This window comes from Aulonocara sp. 'chitande type north' Nkhata Bay, linkage group LG17 (assembly GCF_057382095.1).
Source record: "Aulonocara sp. 'chitande type north' Nkhata Bay isolate Kocher_YH1m ecotype deep benthic linkage group LG17, A_spYH_male_GT1.1, whole genome shotgun sequence".
Classification (NCBI taxonomy): Eukaryota; Metazoa; Chordata; class Actinopteri; order Cichliformes; family Cichlidae; genus Aulonocara; species Aulonocara sp. 'chitande type north' Nkhata Bay.
In genome coordinates this window covers 27,864,670-27,882,297 of record NC_141360.1, presented here as the reverse complement: position 1 = coordinate 27,882,297, position 17,628 = coordinate 27,864,670, and the positions used below count along the sequence as shown (strand labels likewise).

The 17,628-nt window shown below is 41.0% G+C and overlaps 3 protein-coding genes across 3 annotated transcripts; 1 reads left to right on the top strand and 2 right to left on the bottom strand.

Annotated features, from left to right (window-relative positions):
- Window positions 1-1,518: 1,518 nt before the first annotated feature.
- On the bottom strand, window positions 1,519-5,730 carry pex26 (peroxisomal biogenesis factor 26). The gene is made up of 5 exons (XM_086269577.1): window positions 5,263-5,730; window positions 5,044-5,181; window positions 3,293-3,618; window positions 3,051-3,191; window positions 1,519-2,950 (listed from the first exon to the last, which is right to left on the bottom strand). The coding sequence occupies exons 1-5, from the start codon at window positions 5,433-5,435 to the stop codon at window positions 2,838-2,840; spliced, it is 891 nt and encodes a 296-aa protein (XP_086125703.1). The 5' UTR covers window positions 5,436-5,730; the 3' UTR covers window positions 1,519-2,837.
- Window positions 5,615-7,669, top strand: llph (LLP homolog, long-term synaptic facilitation factor). The gene is made up of 3 exons (XM_086269578.1): window positions 5,615-5,741; window positions 6,811-7,038; window positions 7,173-7,669. The coding sequence occupies exons 2-3, from the start codon at window positions 6,822-6,824 to the stop codon at window positions 7,334-7,336; spliced, it is 381 nt and encodes a 126-aa protein (XP_086125704.1). The 5' UTR covers window positions 5,615-5,741; window positions 6,811-6,821; the 3' UTR covers window positions 7,337-7,669.
- A 1,428-nt stretch (window positions 7,670-9,097) lies between these two features.
- Window positions 9,098-16,862, bottom strand: hcls1 (hematopoietic cell-specific Lyn substrate 1). Its single transcript, XM_086269796.1, has 16 exons — window positions 16,719-16,862; window positions 15,871-15,954; window positions 15,692-15,765; window positions 14,950-15,073; window positions 14,694-14,804; window positions 13,669-13,723; window positions 13,471-13,581; window positions 13,274-13,384; window positions 13,088-13,198; window positions 12,948-13,003; window positions 11,638-11,707; window positions 11,355-11,506; window positions 11,058-11,276; window positions 9,916-10,078; window positions 9,764-9,832; window positions 9,098-9,563 (listed from the first exon to the last, which is right to left on the bottom strand). Exons 2-16 carry the CDS (start codon window positions 15,952-15,954, stop codon window positions 9,427-9,429), a joined length of 1,647 nt encoding a protein of 548 aa, XP_086125922.1. The 5' UTR covers window positions 16,719-16,862; the 3' UTR covers window positions 9,098-9,426.
- Window positions 16,863-17,628: the final 766 nt, after the last annotated feature.

Sequence of the window (17,628 nt, the reverse complement as noted above, 5' to 3'; positions counted from 1 at the left end):
TTCCTGCAGCACCACTTTTTCTAAACTTCAGGGACATGTACGTTTACCTGAACACTTTTATTTACTCTTTCACTTTTTTCGCTACTTGTAAGCTTTCAGAAAACAACTTAAACATTTAAATCAGTTTTAGATTTAAAACTGCTTAACAGTGCTGCATAAGATTACATTTAATAGATCTTCACATAAATTCTTCACTTCACTTCTTCACTTCCTGCCACCATCGACTCACTTCAGTTTGCTTACCGGACTAATCGTTCCACAGACGATGCCATATCTCACCTGCTCCACACATCCCTGAGTCACCTGGACACTGGCAGAGGGAATTATGTTAGGATGCTGTTCGTGGACTACAGTTCAGCATTCAACACAATAATTCCCTCTAAGCTTTTCACCAAGTTGACGGATCTAGAACTCAGCTCATCACTGTGTCAGTGGATCCTCAAGTTCCTCACAGACAGACCCCAATCAGTGAGGGTGGGAAAACAAGTCTCCCCCTCCATCTCACTCAGCACTGGAGCGCCTCAGGGCTGTGTTTTAAGCCCCCTGCTGTACTCACTGTACACTTATGACTGTGTAGCCACATCAGACACCACCTCCATTGTCAAGTTTGCTGACGACACTGCTGTTGTGGGCCTGATCTCCGACAACATCGAGACGGCCTACCTGGAGGAGATTAGGAACCTGGAGACCTGGTGCCAGGAGAATAACCTCCTAAACATCAGCAAGACTAAGGAGCTGATCGTGGACTTCACTACAAAGCAGGCGAGGAATTACAAACCCCTCATCATCAGTGGCACGCCAGTGGAGAGAGTGGACAGTTTCCGATACCTGGGTGTCCACATCACTCAGGACCTGTCATGGTCCTGTCACATCAACACCCTGGTTAAGAAAGCCCGTCAGCGTCTCTTCTTCCTCTACACCAAGCGGTGCAAGTCCAAAGCTAGGAAGATTATGATGGACCTCTCCCATCCCAACAATGGACTCTTCTCACTGTTGAGGTCTGGGAAGCGCTTCCGCTCCCCCTTAAGGCCAAAACAGAGAGAATGAGGAGGAGCTTCTTCCCCCAGGCTATTCGGGCCCTGAACCAGGTGTAGGACTGGACTCTCACACACATCACATCACCACACATTTCCTATAATCCTATAATTTATAATCTTTATAATCTCTTCTGCTATTTGCACATTCTTTACTGTAAATTCCTAAGTTAATTTGTAAATTTTGTAGTAACCTGTAAATTGTAAATATTGTAAAACTTTTTTTCTGTCATTTAATGGTCGGGCATTGTACAGCTACAAGCATTTCACCCCCATGTCATACTGTGTATGGTTGTGTGTGTGTGTGTGTGTGACAAATAAAATTTGAATTTGATTTGATTTGATTTGAATTTGAAATTAAATTCAAATTTTCACAACAGGAATATAGGATTATAAAAAAGTTTGTTTTTCCCTGTTTAAATTTTTACTGATGATACTTTTGGAAAGGCTTGACAGCATGTTAAGTAATCGGTTACTTAACTACCCATCCATTTAAAAAAAATTAATAAAAAAACAAGGTGAATGGATTCTGCCCTATTACACACACTGTCACATCCACATATAATTCAAAATTATAATTCAAAATTGATTAACCTATAAAAATTTAAGGTTCATTTATGAGAATGATCAATAAAATAATACATAAGAACAGTCACAGGGACACTTATATGCACAACAAATATCTTCACTTTGACATTGAAAGTACATTTTCTTGAGATCCAATCCTGTGAAAAACTAATTACAATCTGACAGCTTCCATTTGAATTAAAAGGGTAACATGTTGATAATGCACTTGATTAATTGATCATGACCACTTCTATAAAAGCTGAGGTTTGCTGGAATGGAGCATTCCGGTGTCTTAACACAGCGGCAAGGAGGGAAAACGTCATCTCTGTCCACCTTTCACACCCATTAACGTTGTTGTCAAATGTCGTAATTGTGGAGGAACGAGTTAAAAAAGTAACTGCGGCTTCCCATCGATCTGAGAAAGGTTACAGGGTCATTTCCAAACAATCTGAAGTCCATCATTTTGCAGTGAGAACAATTATTCACAACTGGAAAACATTCAAAGCAGTCGCCAGTCTTCTCAGGAGTAAACGTCCCAGCAAATTCCACACCCAGTGCATGATCTTGGACGTGCAAACAACTACATCCCAGACTCTACCGACCTCAGTTAGCATGTCAAATGCAACACTTCTAGAAATGTCCTTTGGAGAGACGAGACCAAAGTGGCAATGTTTGGCTGTAATGCAGAGCACCACGTTTGTTGAAAACCAGATACAGCATATCAGGACAAACACCTCGTGTCATGCACAGTGGCAGAGGGGTCATGGTTTAGGCTTGTTTTGCAGCCACAGGACCTCAGCACATTGCAGTACACAAAACTTAAACCGGCTATTATAACTATTGTTATAATCATTAACAAATTTCATATTCCTACAGTGATACACTGACTGCAACTGTTTTCTTACCCCTATTCATCATTCTAGGTACTCTGAACCAGAACAGTGAGTCACTTCCTAGACTTAAAAAAGGAATGGAAAAAAAACACATCAGACTCTTGATGACTCATGTGTTGCTTTGAGATGGACAAACAAAGGATGTATTAGTGAGGAGCTGGGCAGAATTCATGGGAAGCTGTGTCATGTGAGCTGAAGAGTCTGCAGCTTAAAAAAAATGCAAGTTTTCCTGGAAAGAGTACTTTAAATGTTTTATAGATCTGACGTGAATATCATCCATGTTGTCTTACAAACAGTCCTTAGAGAATTCATTTAAAATGATAGACCAAGCATATTCAGTCCTCTACAGTCCTTTGCTCTGAGTGACTGCCTGATAATACGGTGCAAACATGGCGTTCCACATCTGTTTGAGCAGCTGCAGAAGTTTAGAAATCCACATGAACGCAGACGGGAGAGCTGCAGGTAAAAAAAGCACAACAGAAACGCATTTATAGTCACTTTTATTTTAACTTCTAAAAGATGATGATGTACCAGCAGAACTAAGGTTTCACCCAACCTGGATCCATCCGAAAAAAGAGCATGTAGAGGAGGATGGCAGTCAGAAAGATTCTCCGGAAAGGGAATGAGCCGGAGCCAATCATCAGGAGTTTTCGGTATAAAAACCTGATCACAGCCTCAAGTTTATGGACTAAAGTACCTGCAGAACAAAAGCAAAATCACAAACAGTTAACAGTTTCAGTCTTTTTTAGGCCGCTTGGTGTAATGCATCTCATAAGGGTTGAGGCTGAAGTGTCAGACCTTGGGATGAGACAGGATGTTCGGTGACGTCAGAGCTTCCACTCATCCTGGGATTTAGAGGAGGGTCTTGATTTTGTCGCTCTTTTTCTTCTATGATATCCAGCGCTGTCTGTCTGTGTTCTTCTGTGAAGGCGCTGCTAAAAACCTCGCCTGTGACCAGCTCCCGAGCCTCGTCTGCCTCTCCCAGCGGCACAAGGACATGCAGCAGGTACAGCTCTGCCACTGTCCCGAAGCTAGTTGCCCTGCTGTTGGATGGGTAGTGTAACCAGGCTCTGGTCACCTCCTGCATTACAGCAGGCTCACCCACCTTGGAGTAAAGAAGTATACTGCCAAAATGAGACACAAAATCACATTAGTTAGTATTTTACTGAAGTTTTTAAAGAAATAAAATCCTAAATAGTTAATGCAATACTTTTCTAAACCCCTTATGTTAAAGCTTAAAGTCTACACATGAGTCAAATCTTGTTCATCTGACTTAAAATCCACTGTGGTGGTCAAGTATATCTTTCAATTCTTTGTAAAACACAGACAAACACATCACACCTTTTAGCAGAAATAAGTTATTTTGGGTGTCCTGCATTCTTGTCCTTCAATCTTTAATTCTGAGAATGATGGCACCACACATATCACCATCAGTCCCAGAAGTCAGAGGTTTAAGTAGGAAACATGGCGTTCCTAAGTATTGGCACAGTATCTGGGAAGCTTGGCTCCAAATTTATGGATATGAAGGCGTGATAAATGTCTGTTTCGTTACTAGAACAAGGCACTTTTATGTAGGATTTTTTTGAGTTTATCACCCATTTCCAGTCGTTGTCCAAATATTTCAAAAAGCCAACCGTTTTTCATTGGACCTACCCACTGACATAATAGATTTGGGATTATAGTCTCCAATTTTGCCTGCTGAAGAGCTTTGGAGGGCATACACTTTGGACTTCACAGACTTTATAGTTTTTCCTACAGATAAAGACCTCTTCCATAGCCATTCAGACCTCATCAAAGCAATTGAGTAATAAATAAAAGTTCATTTTTTTTCTTACACTTTGTACAATAGTGTGGGCTTTTACAAATGTGACCTCATTGGGTAAAAAAATATGGCTCATCAAGTCAAAACTTCTAGTTTTCTATTTATGGGACAGTCTGGGCAATGAGCTAGCAGAACTCGCTCTGTCATTTTACACATTTATTCATTTAAGCCTAAATAATTGTGATGACAGATGTCTTTTATTTACTACAACAACATTTCTTTATCACAAAAGGCTGAAGTCATTAATATAAGGTTTGATTATAATAGCACTCAGAATGAAGCAGAAAAACACAGCTCCTATAAGTGATTTCAAACAGCTATTCTTTTGAAATTCAGCATCTGAGAGACTTTATACTGTTTGAGTGAAACTGTGACTATGTACCCTCTTAATCTAAATTGAGATCAGTCAGTAAAAAACAGTGAATTGTTCATGTCTTTTAAAAGTTTTATTTTTAAACGTCGTTATTAGTAAGTTTGTCATATTTGAATATTTCTGTTATTTGTAATTACATTTTATTTTCATTTTTAATTCATGATTAATTATATAATTAATGACGGATCAAATGTGCTGATTGAAAAAACATGTCTTGGAGAATTTGCATATTTGAACTGTAATACGATTTGTATTTTATACTTTATTTCATATTGCGTCCACCTGCCCAAAGGCTGGGGATCAATAGATCAGTGTGTAATAATAATAATAATAACAATAAAACTCTTTCCTCACCACATCTGCATGATCTTCGCTGGTATTTTCTCCTGCTCATACTGTTGCAGAACCCAGCAGAGGACATCACGCCACTGATTGAGCTCAGCCAGAGCCTGAATCCCTAAGATGCAGAAACCAGCCTTGAGCTCTGCACATCTGCAGGAACAGATGTTTCTGTTATAACACAAAAATCCAAGCTTCCAGTTAAACATGTGCGTGAAGCTTCAGGACCCTCACCTGCTGTCCTCGGGCTCCAGGCCGGCGAGACTCTCCAGACCACTGAGACATGTGTCAAAAGCTGCTTGGAAGTCTCTGTGCACCATCATTTGTTCTGCAGCCGACTCCAGAGTGTTGAACATCTGGGTCACAGCAGCAGAGAGCGGAGGGCTGGCGGCCTGGAAGCTGTTCATGACTCCCGGATGAACTTAAAACAAACCCAACAAACACTCAAAGGGTTTAAAGCACTTTAGCTTGCAGCTAAGCACGAAATTCTCCACAACGGTTTGTTTACCTTCCGTTTAGCTTCCTGGTATTAGCCCACTGTCCAATCAGACGCCACAGTCTTCAGAATGTCCGAGGCAGCCAATCATATTGCAGCTCTTTCCAAAGCACGTGATACATTTTTTCCCAAGCTTCTAAACACGTGTGCGGAGTAGAAGAGTGTGTTGTTCACACAGTATAAGCGTCAAAAAGCTCATCTGCTGCTTCTGTGAAAAGTAAGTCACACTTGTATGTTATATAGTGGATTAATGATCACACCTGTATGAGTTTAATGAGGGAAAGAGGCTATTTTTATGTGTTTTTAAGACTGGTGCCTCACTAGGAGTTGGGTAGCTAACTTGTTAGGCTTATTGTGACGGCCAGTATCGTGTAACTAAACGGAATTAACAGCATTTTACCATTTCTTGTTGGAGGGGGGTGGGTGATGATGATGATGATGATAGTGCTGTAAATGTTCAACAGACCAAACGTTAAAGTTTATCACCGAAGCTGCTCATTCCCGTTTTATTGAGATTTAACAGCTCGGTGGATTCGCTAATCCTAACTTGCCTATAAAATCTTTAGGTTTACGTTATTAATCATGGAAGGAAAATTGTAGTACTGCACTTGTCGGCCACTTTGTAAGATACATCTGTTTACGATTCAGCCAATCACGCGGCAGCAACTTGGTGGATTTAGTGAAATGTGAAAGAAAGGTGATGTAGGCGAGTTTGAATACGGCATAGTTGTTGGTCTGAGTGTTTAAGAAGATGCTGATCTGCTGGGATTTATAATATTTTTAATATTAGTGTTGGGTACTAGAGACCAGCTCAATGTTTATAGAGTTGTAGAAGAAGACAGTCTGAATGCGTAATCAGTTTTATTTAGACTTCTCTCCCCCAGGTTTACTTAACTTTATTAGTTAGTTTGTAAAGATGTTGCAGTTTATTTTCATTCTGTTTTTTTTTTTTTTGTTAGTAGTATTACTTAAAAAATACGTTATAAATGGATTTTTTTATTCTACCTACCTACACAAATGCATGTCATATTTAAATAATATACATCGTCTTGAGGTTCTTAAAAGTAAATCATAAATTAATTAAAATCCAAACATCCTCCTGAATCCCGGGCTTCAGCTCAGGCAGTGTGGAAGAAATTGGCAGTCATTGGCGAGACATGTCGCCTCAGACCATCCATTTGTCTTCTCTTGTTTTCACTGTTGTGTGGTGTAAGGATACATGTGAAAGTCCTAAAAATTCGTGAACCCAAGTTTGCTTGACTGGTGATTTGTTAATGTCTTCGCAGCATCTTTAAAAATGGCAAAAAGCCTTCGGAGTAAATTTAAGCGAAAGATGCGGGCAGAGAAGAGGAAGAAGAACGCTCCAAAGGAGCTGAATCGTCTGAAACAAGCTCTGACCCTCGATAAGAAAGGAGAAGTCGCCATGACCGACATGCAGGAGATCGCCACAGTGGTGCCAGCTGAGAAGATAAAGAAGCAGGCCGACGTTAACATGGAGGAGGCAGAGCCTGATGGTAAGACAGTGAGCACCACAGTCAGCAGCCTTTATAGTTTGTTTGGTTTTTTTTTAATTACGAGGCGATGTCACACCTTTTTCTGTGTCACGTGTATCGTATCATGTGTGCGTGTCTGTGTGTCTGTGTTTCAGATGGCAAGATGGACATGGACAGCAAGCGCAACAAGAAAACTCTTCTGGATGAACATGGACAGTATCCGGCGTGGATGAGCCAGCGGCAGGCCAAGAAAATGAGGGGCAAACGATTGGGAAAGAAAGGTGGCAAGGGAAAGAAGAAGAAGAATGTTGCCTGGTAAACCACTAAACGGGAAGACCGTAATTCTAGCTTAAAGACTCTGGAAGCTGAAACACAGCATCCTTTCGTGATAATTGTTGTGTTTCTTAATTAAATTTCATTGTGTCTGGTGGATTTGAAGATTTCCGGGCTTTGCCACAGAGCCTGAGATCGTACAGAAGTTCACTGCAGAAACTGGTTTGTTCTCATGGAACAGCAAAACCCTCTCTGACTTGAGATCAGAGGACGGAAAACGTGTGTGTAGTGTGTCTGCAGAAATGTGAGTGGTGCACGTGTATTCTCTGCCGCAAGTTAAGTCTCTAAACTCCCATTAAAAAATCTGTCCTATGATTTATTCTGTTCACTTGTTCTTTTCATTTTCTTGACATCGTGCAACTCTTGCCCACCTCCAGTGGCCCCTGAAGGTGTGTCAAAAAAACAGAATTATTAGTATTTTAATATGATTTATAATTTCAATTGTTGTTTGTCATAACTTTAATTCATTACGCACATTCTTTACAATTCCAGTACTGTGCAAAAGTGCATGGTGGATGCAGATGTGATGGTGCCTCTTTTATCGTGTACTTGTCCGGTTTCCTCTTTTTATGGACACACTGCATGCACAACATGCCGAGATATGCCGACAATCACCTCGTTGGTACAAAACTCCTATTTCAAGCCCTTCACCCTGTGTTATCTTTGCCGTTTTTCATACATTCAACTAAAGAAATGACAATAAATGATGTTTTTGGTGACAGACTAGTAAACACAACTTAAAATTAGTTCATTGCTAAGTTGTCTGTTATGTGTATACACATAAATCTTGAGTTGTGTGTGTGGGGGGGGGGGGGGGTTACACTTGAATGATTCATAGGTCAGTGTTAAGTGTTTCAACAATCAAACAAACATTCCTCTAAATTGGTCGGGTACAATGACTGGGCTAAAACTGAGTTTAAAAAAAAGCAGCCAAAGTCCAAAACTATGAAGCAGGTCAAGAGCACTTTAAAAAATTACAAGAAGGTCTGGCTCGTACAATATATTGAAAAGAAAAACTTTAACATTTCTTAAAATGTGCATCATAGGCTATGTCTATCATCTGGTGATTTGTTTTTGCTACATCTGTGTAGCAGTGGATGCTATGGAGGTATATCATAAAAGGCCAGACCTGTGTCTCCCCAGTTATAGGTCTTAAATTAAAAAAAATAAAATAAAGTGAACCAGGATCTTTCACCTGTCAGGTAATTGCCTGAACCGCTGCACAATAAAGTGACCTGTTTAATGCCGGTCCTTAGCCATAGTTAACGTGATACTGGCCTAATGTTTTTGTGAGGGTTTTCTACTTTTACCATTTCTGTTAGACTGCCAAATGTTATCAATGTTGGCTTCTTATAATTTAATTTTGTAAACACGGGTAGAATAATGAAACAGATGTTCTCCAGCCATTATGGTTTGTGGCTGTGCATAGAGAAGATGACTTGGCCTGCATAGCTTTGAAGCTACTGTTTCACAGTAAAATACATATTAAGTATTTTCTTTCCCACACTAGATAACTCTTCCCTTTTTTGTAATACTAACACAAACATGGTGTTATACCAATGAACATGCATTGTTTAAGTGCGCAAGAAATTGCGCCTGCTGCAGAGTCGTTACATGTTTAAGGATTAATCATCACCTCGCTCATCACTGTGTCCAAACACCAAGATGGCGATGGCTAAAATGATCAGCTGGTGCTCCACATAAGTGTTTTCAGGTCACTGTAACCGCATCAGAGGAAAGACAAAGCACAGGTTACCAGGAAGCTTTTATTAGAATAGCAGAGCCATTTCTGGTCATAACTGTGATTACATTGGTAAAATAAAAATCCAGTGAAAGAAATGAAGAATAAGGTCCTATACCATCAGTTCCTTGCAGAGGTGTACACGTTTGCTCCTGATCAGGTTTGGCCTGATGCTTTTTCAGTCGGCACATTCAAAGCGAAATATTACACAAATCAACTGATTTTAAAAATTTGCTCTGATTTGATTGTTAAATACAAATTCCTCCTCCTGTTCAACAATATTGAAGTTTGTTTAAGTGAAGCTTGTGCAAAAATAGACTTTGGGAGCGTGTTGCTCACTCGATCAGCTGAACGTAAGCGGCCGGGAACAGACCGGTACGTCCGTGACACTGTCCCTTCCACCAGCCCTCGTCAATCATCTCTATGTTGTAGATTATGTCGTCTGGATTGAAGGAGATCTCGTCATCGGCCTCTGCGTGAAAAAAGAAAAGCAAAGGATTTATGCTCACATTAAAAGGAAAAATAAATACAAAAGCACTTGTGTCACAGCGCCAAAGGAACACCTGTGCTCACGATCCCCTTTCAGTATGTAAACAAGGCAAACCAAAGTAGCCCAGATCAGCTATTCCACAATGAAACAGAACATCTGAAACAGAAAATGGAGAGTCTTACCTCCAATATAGTCATAAATCGCTATTGCCTTCTGGCCACATGTCAGGTCTTCATAGTCGTTCTCGTCAGCTGGGGGATAAAATATGCGAGATTAATGATCAGTAGCCACGAAAGGGGTCCTGATTAACTCACGGCTTTGCTTAGAGGCAGACCTTCACGCTGAGGAGGAGGAGGAGGGGGATGACCGATGTCTTCATACTCTCCATCATCATCATCCACATCTATTGACCTTTCAGGCAGAGGAGGGGCGCCCGGTTCCTCAAAATCGTCCAAGCGTGGTGGCAAGGCCGGGGGCTCCTCGTATTCTGGTTCCTCCTGAAAAGTGAAGTTAGATGATTTGTAGTTAAGCATCACAGGTGAGGATCATTAGAAAGGAACCCGTTTCAGAGACTTAGGTTAGTTGCTGAGTTTTGGAGATACCAGCTGTGAAGATGTCTCTCTTCTTACAGCCAATGCCAGTTTCCAACAATGGCTACTACTACTGCAGCCACTTAGTTTTAATATTACTCTTATTAATCTTTCTGGGTCGCAAAATAAACTTTTAACATATTTTCAGGCGAGAATGTAGCTGTGTAAACTTCAAATATCTGAGCCGGCGAGAACAACAAACTCCCGGCATATCGTTTTCAAACCCCCGCGGCCTTTTGCTACTCAGGTTAAACATGATATATAAGTCACTTAGATAACTTAAACATTGTGTGGCCTTTTTCAGTGATTTATTTGTTCGTGAGTAAATGGGTTTGGCTGAGATTAAAGTTATTAGATTAGATTAGATTAAATAAAACTTTATTAATCCCTCGGGAGGGTTCCTCCGGGGTTTTCACACAGCTGAATAAATGTCAAACAGAAAAGTGATTAAACAGAAATGTGAGATGGTAGAGAATTTACGCCAGCGTCTGGTTATATTTTAGACAGCGAGGAGCAGACGGCAGAGTTTCACTGCACCGAGAGAGCTCGTGACGTAATTCTGAAGGCTAGACCTTCACCATCGCTCATTTCCGGTTGCCCGGCACCTGAGGACCACGAAGCCCGGGTCCTCAGGTGGATGCAGCCTCTGAATTTGGACACCCCTGCTGTTATAATAACGGTGACATTTAACTTATTTTATCCGATAAATAAACATAGTAAAATTCAAGTTTTTTGCATATATAGGTATATGTATACCTATATATACAAAAACATATAAATATATATAAATATGTGCATGCTGGAGGAAAGATGGGTGAATATGAGTCCCATGTTTTAAACACGAGTTGTTATTTGGTACATCTGATTTTTCATATGTGTTTCTCACCACCGGCTCCGGCTCCAGCTCTGGCTCTGGCTCTGGCTCTGGCTCTGGCTCCAGCTCCAGCTCCGGCTCCGGCTCCGGCTCCGGCTCCAGCTCCGGCTCCGGCTCTTTCTGAATCTCTGGAGTGCGACGGTGGATTTCTGGTGTTGGCATATCGTCCTCTGGATCAACATGATGACCTGGTGGTACTTGAGATTCCTCCTCTCTTCTTCTTTCTTCCTCCTAAAAGAAAGAACATCAATCACGTGAGCTGAAAACAGCTCACCTTGTAGCTCTTTACATTTTTGCAGCGCAGCGTACCTGCTGCTGTCTGCGTTTGGCCTCCTCTCGCTCTCGGCTCTCTCTGGCTTGCCTCCTCGCTCTCTCTTCTTCTGCTTTCTTCCTGTTCTCCTCATCAGAAGCCTTGGCCATATTCTCAAAGCGTGCTTTCAGTTTCCCTGCACCTGCACTCGCTGCATAATAAAATCCAAAGTGAATATGAATGCAGTGCATCATGGAAACCATTGAACAGTTGTGGATTTAATTGCTTGCCAGACAGATGGCAGAGTGTGAGTGATTATGTTGGAGAAACAAATGAACTTACAAGCCTCTACTGGCTGTGTCTTTTTATATGCAGAGGTCGGGGAGTCCATGTCTGTGAAGCCTGCTGCACTCTAGAGGTTAATAATAGAAAGAAAGAATTATTTTTCAGAAGTTTGAATTGTCACTACAGATATCATGTTTCAATAATGACGGTTACAGCTGCAAGAATACTCAAGCAGGCGATTAACTGACTGGCAGGAAATAAATCAAAATTAAAAATTAAAAGCTGGAGGTTTGACAATCTGCTGCTTGTCTGTTCCTGTCAGGTCAGGATGATGTACAGGCTATGAAACAGCCTTATTTCAGCTGATGATGTGGGCACATCTGGGCCAATCTGTTACTGGGGACCTCTGATACTCGGGCTAAACCACAAAATAAGTGGAGCTAAAAATGTGATCAAAGTCCCAAGAAGCAAGATGTTTGATGGTTTTTTGTTTTTTTTAATGCTTTTGCTTAAGATTAAAAATCTTTTTTTGCAGAAGTTCCTTGGCTAAGAATCAACAGTGGTTACACAGCAACAACATATACAAAAAAATTATACAATAAAGCATCGGTAACTGTCAGTGTCGCCTCAGGCCAGATGGGGGTGTAGTAAGGTTCAGGCCCACTCACTTAAATCTTTTAACAAGTTGTGCCAAAGGTTCTACAGTGACTTTGAACATGACAAGACATCAGTTCAGTTGCGTCTAAGTACAAGTTATTTAGATATGTCACCACTTTGCAAAGGTCTGGAAGAAGACCCAAACAGTCACCATCTCAATATGAAACAGGCTGGGCTGTAAAGACAAGGGCGGATCTACAGGGGGGCAAAGGGGGCAACTGGCCCAACTACATATAAGGTATTTTTACATACTTCACTGAAGAGGTATGTGCCACCCTAGACCTCTTGCCCTTCCTTTGCCCCCCATGTAAAATTTTCTAGATCCACCACTGTGTGAATACAATAACATCCTTTACCTTTTTGACAGTAAGTCAAATCAGTGAGTAAGATGGGAACAGACCAGCATTGGTCTCATAAATAAGAATGTTTATTCTGGTTATACAGAACAAGCAGACTATTCAGGCTAAGAATAAGATGTACAGTGGTGGAGAATGGCTTTAAGGTTTTAGGTAGGTATTAAAACATTTTTAAGTTCATTTTATGAAAATGAAAACAGAAATAATCGATGTTAATTCCAACATTTAGCATGTGTGCCTCACTTTTTCCAAAGTATTAATTATTCCCCAGATGTTATGGCTACTTTCCATTTTATTCCAGATTAAACAATGAATCCAAAGACAATAATACAGAATTTCATCCTTGATGCTGACCTTATCCATGCGGTCTGCCTGTACGCCATACCGGCCACCGAAACCTGCTGAATAATCTGAACACAGAAGCACTTCATCAGTGTGATGAATACAGGAAGTCTGTTCCTGTAAATAACACATCCGTGGCTCTCTCCTCTAACCTTTTTGTGACTGATGTTTCTCCGTCTCAGCTTTGTAATCGTACCCCAACGCAGCTTTGTCGACTTTCTCCTTCTCAACACCAAATTTTCCTCCAAATCCCTTTGAGTAATCTGCACAGAATAAAGCAATCAAGTGTCATGAAAAAAACGGTGGCCGAACCTGCAAAAGCTGCAATTTTAACTCACCTTTCTGCGACTGATGCTTCTCTGTTTCTCCTTTATAGTCATACCCCACGGCAGCTTTGTCTACCTTCTCCTTCTCCACCCCGTATTTCCCTCCAAATCCCTTAGCGTAGTCTGGTGAACATAAATTTCAAATGCATAAAAAAGCAAATATAAAGCACATAATATAAAAAGAGACAGTTGCTACAACCTGAACTCACCTTTCTGAGACTGATGCTTCTCAGTCTGACTCTTGTAGTCGTACCCCAAAGCCGCCTTGTCCACTTTGTCTTTCTCGACACCGTACTTTCCTCCAAATCCCTTTGAGTAATCTAAAGCAGTGAGTTATAAGAATGTAAGATTTAGACAAACTTCTGATAGGAGAATAGTGAATGACAGATGCAGGACAGTGGACGTACCTTTCTGAGATCCATGCTGTTGCACTTCTCCTTTGTATTCAAAGCCGACGGCAGACTGCACAAAGATTGAAATCATAATAAAGATTAAGCATCGTATGTGTGGAACTTTTCTTACTGAAGAAACATCAGCTGTGGAACAGGCTCCCAGTGTGGATTAAGGAGACAGACACTCTCTCTACTTTTAAGATTGGGGTTCAAACTTTTCTTTTTGACAAAGCTAATAAATAGAGCTGGATCAGGTGACACTGAAGCCTCACCCACAGATGCTGTAAAGCTGGGGTGCTACAGGACTTCCCATGATGAACTGAGCTCTTCTTTTCCACTACCGATGCATTTATATGTCACTACTCCATGTCCTCTCCTCTCCTTCCCCTCACACCCCAACAACAGATGGCTGCCCCTCACTGAACCTGCCTCTGCTGGAGCTCTCTTCCCATAAAAACTGAGTCTCATTTCTCTATTTGTCATAAAAACAGGCTATCATTGATCCCTTTCCCTTTCCTTTAAAGTCAGCTTCTGATTGGCTAACTTTGACCATGTTTAAAAGGAGTATCCACCAGTATATGTAGGTATAATAGAAACAATGGAAAGTATAATAGATCCCAGTTTTAACTGTACCGTTCACAGCAGATGGCCGCCCCTCCATGAGCCAGTCTCTACTGGAGGTTTGTTCCAATTAAAAGGGAGTTCTTCCTTCCCACTGTCACCAAAGCACGTGCTCACAGTGGGTCATATGAATGTAGTGATTTTCTTTTTTTTCTTTGTATTATTGTAATGTCTTTACCTTATAATTAAAGCCCTTTAGGGCAACTGTTGGCGCTATATAAATAAAATTGAATTGAATGAATCCTGTTGTTTGATGGCATAGAGCAGCAGACAGAAACACAGCAGAGACGGAGACCTCATCATGTCATTTAAATCACATCTGAGTTACAGAATATCAAAGAAAAGATGTTAATGTGGGTGCAGTGTGCTCCCTTTTACTTATTGTTGCCTATTGTGAAAGAGTCTGCTTGTCTTCTCACCTTGTCCACGCGGTCCTTCTGAACACCATATTTCCCTCCGAACCCTTTCGCTGCATCTTTCTGGGAAGAGTGCTTCTCCACCTCTGCTACATAGTCGCTACCCAGAGCCACCTGGACAGCAGAGACACATCCGTTCAAACAAAAAGGACACCGTTTAAAGAAATGGTGGGCACAGAGTCGAGGGTAAAGAGGAGTCGCAGTAAATGATAGAAGCATATCACCATAATTCCGATTTCAATGAGAAAAACGTGTTAACCTTGTCCATTCGATCCGTCTCCACTCCAAACTTCCCTCCATATCCGTACGATGCTTTGGGAATGTTCTCCTTCTGCTTCACTTTCTCATGCTCCTCAGTGACCTTGTTTCTGAGCTCTGCAACACTGCAGGGGCCAAAACACATGAATAGTGAAACAGACGGAGTTCATGCTATTGCGAACTCAATCACTAACACTCATACACTCATCATGGTAATTTTAAACTGTTAGTATAGTAGTTGTTCCTCTGCTGCTTACTCTTAATCTGTTCCAATATTAAAATCTCTTACGAGTCACAAATTCAAGGTCACAAATGCTCAGAAGCTCTGAGTACACGGATACTGCTAATGGGCGGGTTTTCCCAATAGGGTGGGTCATGTGTCTGTCTAACTAACCACAACACTCTCTTAGAAGATTAATTAAGTTTTCTGCTTGATGAGGATCCACAGCAACTTTGAAGGTTACCAAATATTCATTAATGAGTGAATTATTGACCCTGAATAAGCCACAATTGATACAAAATCTGTCCCACCCGGTCAGCAGAGGTTTAAATATCACTGTCAAAGAGTTGTCAACATCACCATCATCATACATTATCCATATTAGGAAAGACTCGCGGCCTGACAGCTTACGCTGTGCTCTCACTTCCTCTTCCTGTTGCTGCACAGCACCCACTGTGTCCTGAACTCATCTACGTGCACTATAAAAATAATATTTCCAGGAACAGGCTGCACGTCTTTTCACCTGATGTGTTCTTTACGTCCTGAGCCCTCGATGGTTTTGGCCCCCCACCTCTGCTCCTGCTCTGACACGTCATTCTAAAAAACACACACACACATAAACACAAAATCAGAAATGATTGACGCAGAGGTGTCTACCCAACCCTCCCTACAGTGACGCTCACTCCAGGAAGTACACAGTACCTCAAAGTCAGGGTCCGTCTCCCAGTCATCCCCCTCTCCAGCCACCTTCATGCTCACATTGTGGCCCACCACTGACTTCCACATCTGGGGGTGGGAGATTAAAACACAGTGAGCCACAAAGGACAGATGCAATAAAGATCAACGACCCCTTCGTGCATTAAAATGATTATTCTCTGTTTAGGTGATCACTAAAAATAAACTAACGCACAACCACAAGCTCTGACCAAACTCTGCTCAAGTCTCAAAAAGGAAGTTATTCTGAACGTGATGGTTCATTTCCCCAAAAAGAACATACACTTTTCTTATAAAACATGTAACTAAAACACTGAAAAAGCTGCATTATAATATATTATTTAAGAACATTATGCACTGCATATGTTAAAATCATCTTTAATAAGGTGGAAATGAGAGATTTTATGTCGTGAGGGAAGCAGATAATCTAATAAAAATGAAGTCTTTTTCAGTAGCTGGCTACAATTTATCTTTAATTATATTTTTATGCCACTTTTATTGCCATAAATGGTAATTCTAGGCTAGTAATGACAGTCTCAGTAATGCTGGGCTTGTTATTTTTAATATTGGACACACAGTTCAGGTAAACACTGAGTTAAAAGCAGAAAATAGGTTATTCCCGTATTATTTAATCACTTTTATGTCATTCAAATGCTTCGCATCTGAAAACATGAGGCTGTTAAGTCACATTTGTCGCTACTAACGTTTCACTGTGCAGCACTTTAAACTGCGACTGCTTACATCTACTTCCTTAATTTAACGGAAATATTAACAGAGGAAAGTTAGACGCTGGCTTGTTAGTAGCTTCACTTTGAATACAAATATAAGATCTTTACCTTTCAGTTGTTGCGCAGTTTGCCCGTGTTTAGATGAATAATGTGCAACAGTAAGCGGTCCTGCGGGGTCTTTGCACGAGTCGCCGCACTCTAACGGGCGAGGAGTGAACGCGGATCTAGCACACGTGAGCGCGCTTTGGTGAAAATACCTGCACAAGTGTCGCCCCTGTCTGCCCTGGGGATTTAAGAGTTCATACCTGACAGCAGCGTGGCCGTTTTCTTTTATTTTTCATATATAAGCGTTTAAATTAATTGTAGGGATTTAAAAATATATATAGATAGTGAAGTGCTGCATTCAAGTACCGTCCGAAATCAAAGAAAGTCCACCAGACATGCGCTCTTAAACAGTTTCAGGTCATAAAAATCTCCTCTTATGTTTTCCAAGCTAAAGCAGTTTAAGACCGATTTAAGTAGACTGATTACAGACCAGCTGCTGTGGTGCAGTTGCAACATTTGGGGGCTTACACAACTTAAAACAGCTGGGAAAAATGATAATGAGCACTCACTTTTGGAGTCTGTCTATGCCTCAATAATAAAAATGGGGTTGGTTAAAAGCGTTTGCAGTTTCTGCTTGTCAAAACCAATCTCAGAGGGCCACTGGTGCGAAATGGGAGGGTAGGTCCTAAAGTATTCGGGAAAAATAATCAATCCCGTTACCAAAAAGCAAGCAATGCATCCTGGTGCACCTCCCTATATAACGTCAGCAAACGAAAACGCTCCTACATAGTAAAAGTAATAAAACCAGTTTTAAAGTGAGTCAAACACCTAAAATAAACTAAATCTACAAAAACAATGTCAAGAAACAAAAGCTGTGACCTTATTTGCAAGATTTCTAAGTGTCATTGTGCAGATGTGAGCGTGAACGGCGCATTAAGACTGGGCTGTATTCTCGTGTAATACCACCGAGAAC

What these genes read in the sequence shown, in the direction of transcription:
- hcls1 (XM_086269796.1), bottom strand. Translation starts at nt 15,954, where the DNA reads ATGTGGAAGTCAGTGGTGGGCCACAATGTGAGCATGAAGGTGGCTGGA. An exon ending in GAAGCATCAGTCTCAGAAAG is followed by an intron (nt 13,385 to 13,470) that starts GTGAGTTCAGGT and finishes TATGTTCACCAG; the next exon opens with ACTACGCTAAGGGATTTGGA. An exon ending in TCCTCCTCCTCAGCGTGAAG is followed by an intron (nt 9,833 to 9,915) that starts GTCTGCCTCTAA and finishes TTTATCCCCCAG; the next exon opens with CTGACGAGAACGACTATGAA.
- llph (XM_086269578.1), top strand. Translation starts at nt 6,822, where the DNA reads ATGGCAAAAAGCCTTCGGAGTAAATTTAAGCGAAAGATGCGGGCAGAG. An exon ending in GGAGGAGGCAGAGCCTGATG is followed by an intron (nt 7,039 to 7,172) that starts GTAAGACAGTGA and finishes TCTGTGTTTCAG; the next exon opens with ATGGCAAGATGGACATGGAC.
- pex26 (XM_086269577.1), bottom strand. Translation starts at nt 5,435, where the DNA reads ATGAACAGCTTCCAGGCCGCCAGCCCTCCGCTCTCTGCTGCTGTGACC. An exon ending in GCGAAGATCATGCAGATGTG is followed by an intron (nt 3,619 to 5,043) that starts GTGAGGAAAGAG and finishes TCATTTTGGCAG; the next exon opens with TATACTTCTTTACTCCAAGG. An exon ending in CTTTTTTCGGATGGATCCAG is followed by an intron (nt 2,951 to 3,050) that starts GTTGGGTGAAAC and finishes TTTTACCTGCAG; the next exon opens with CTCTCCCGTCTGCGTTCATG.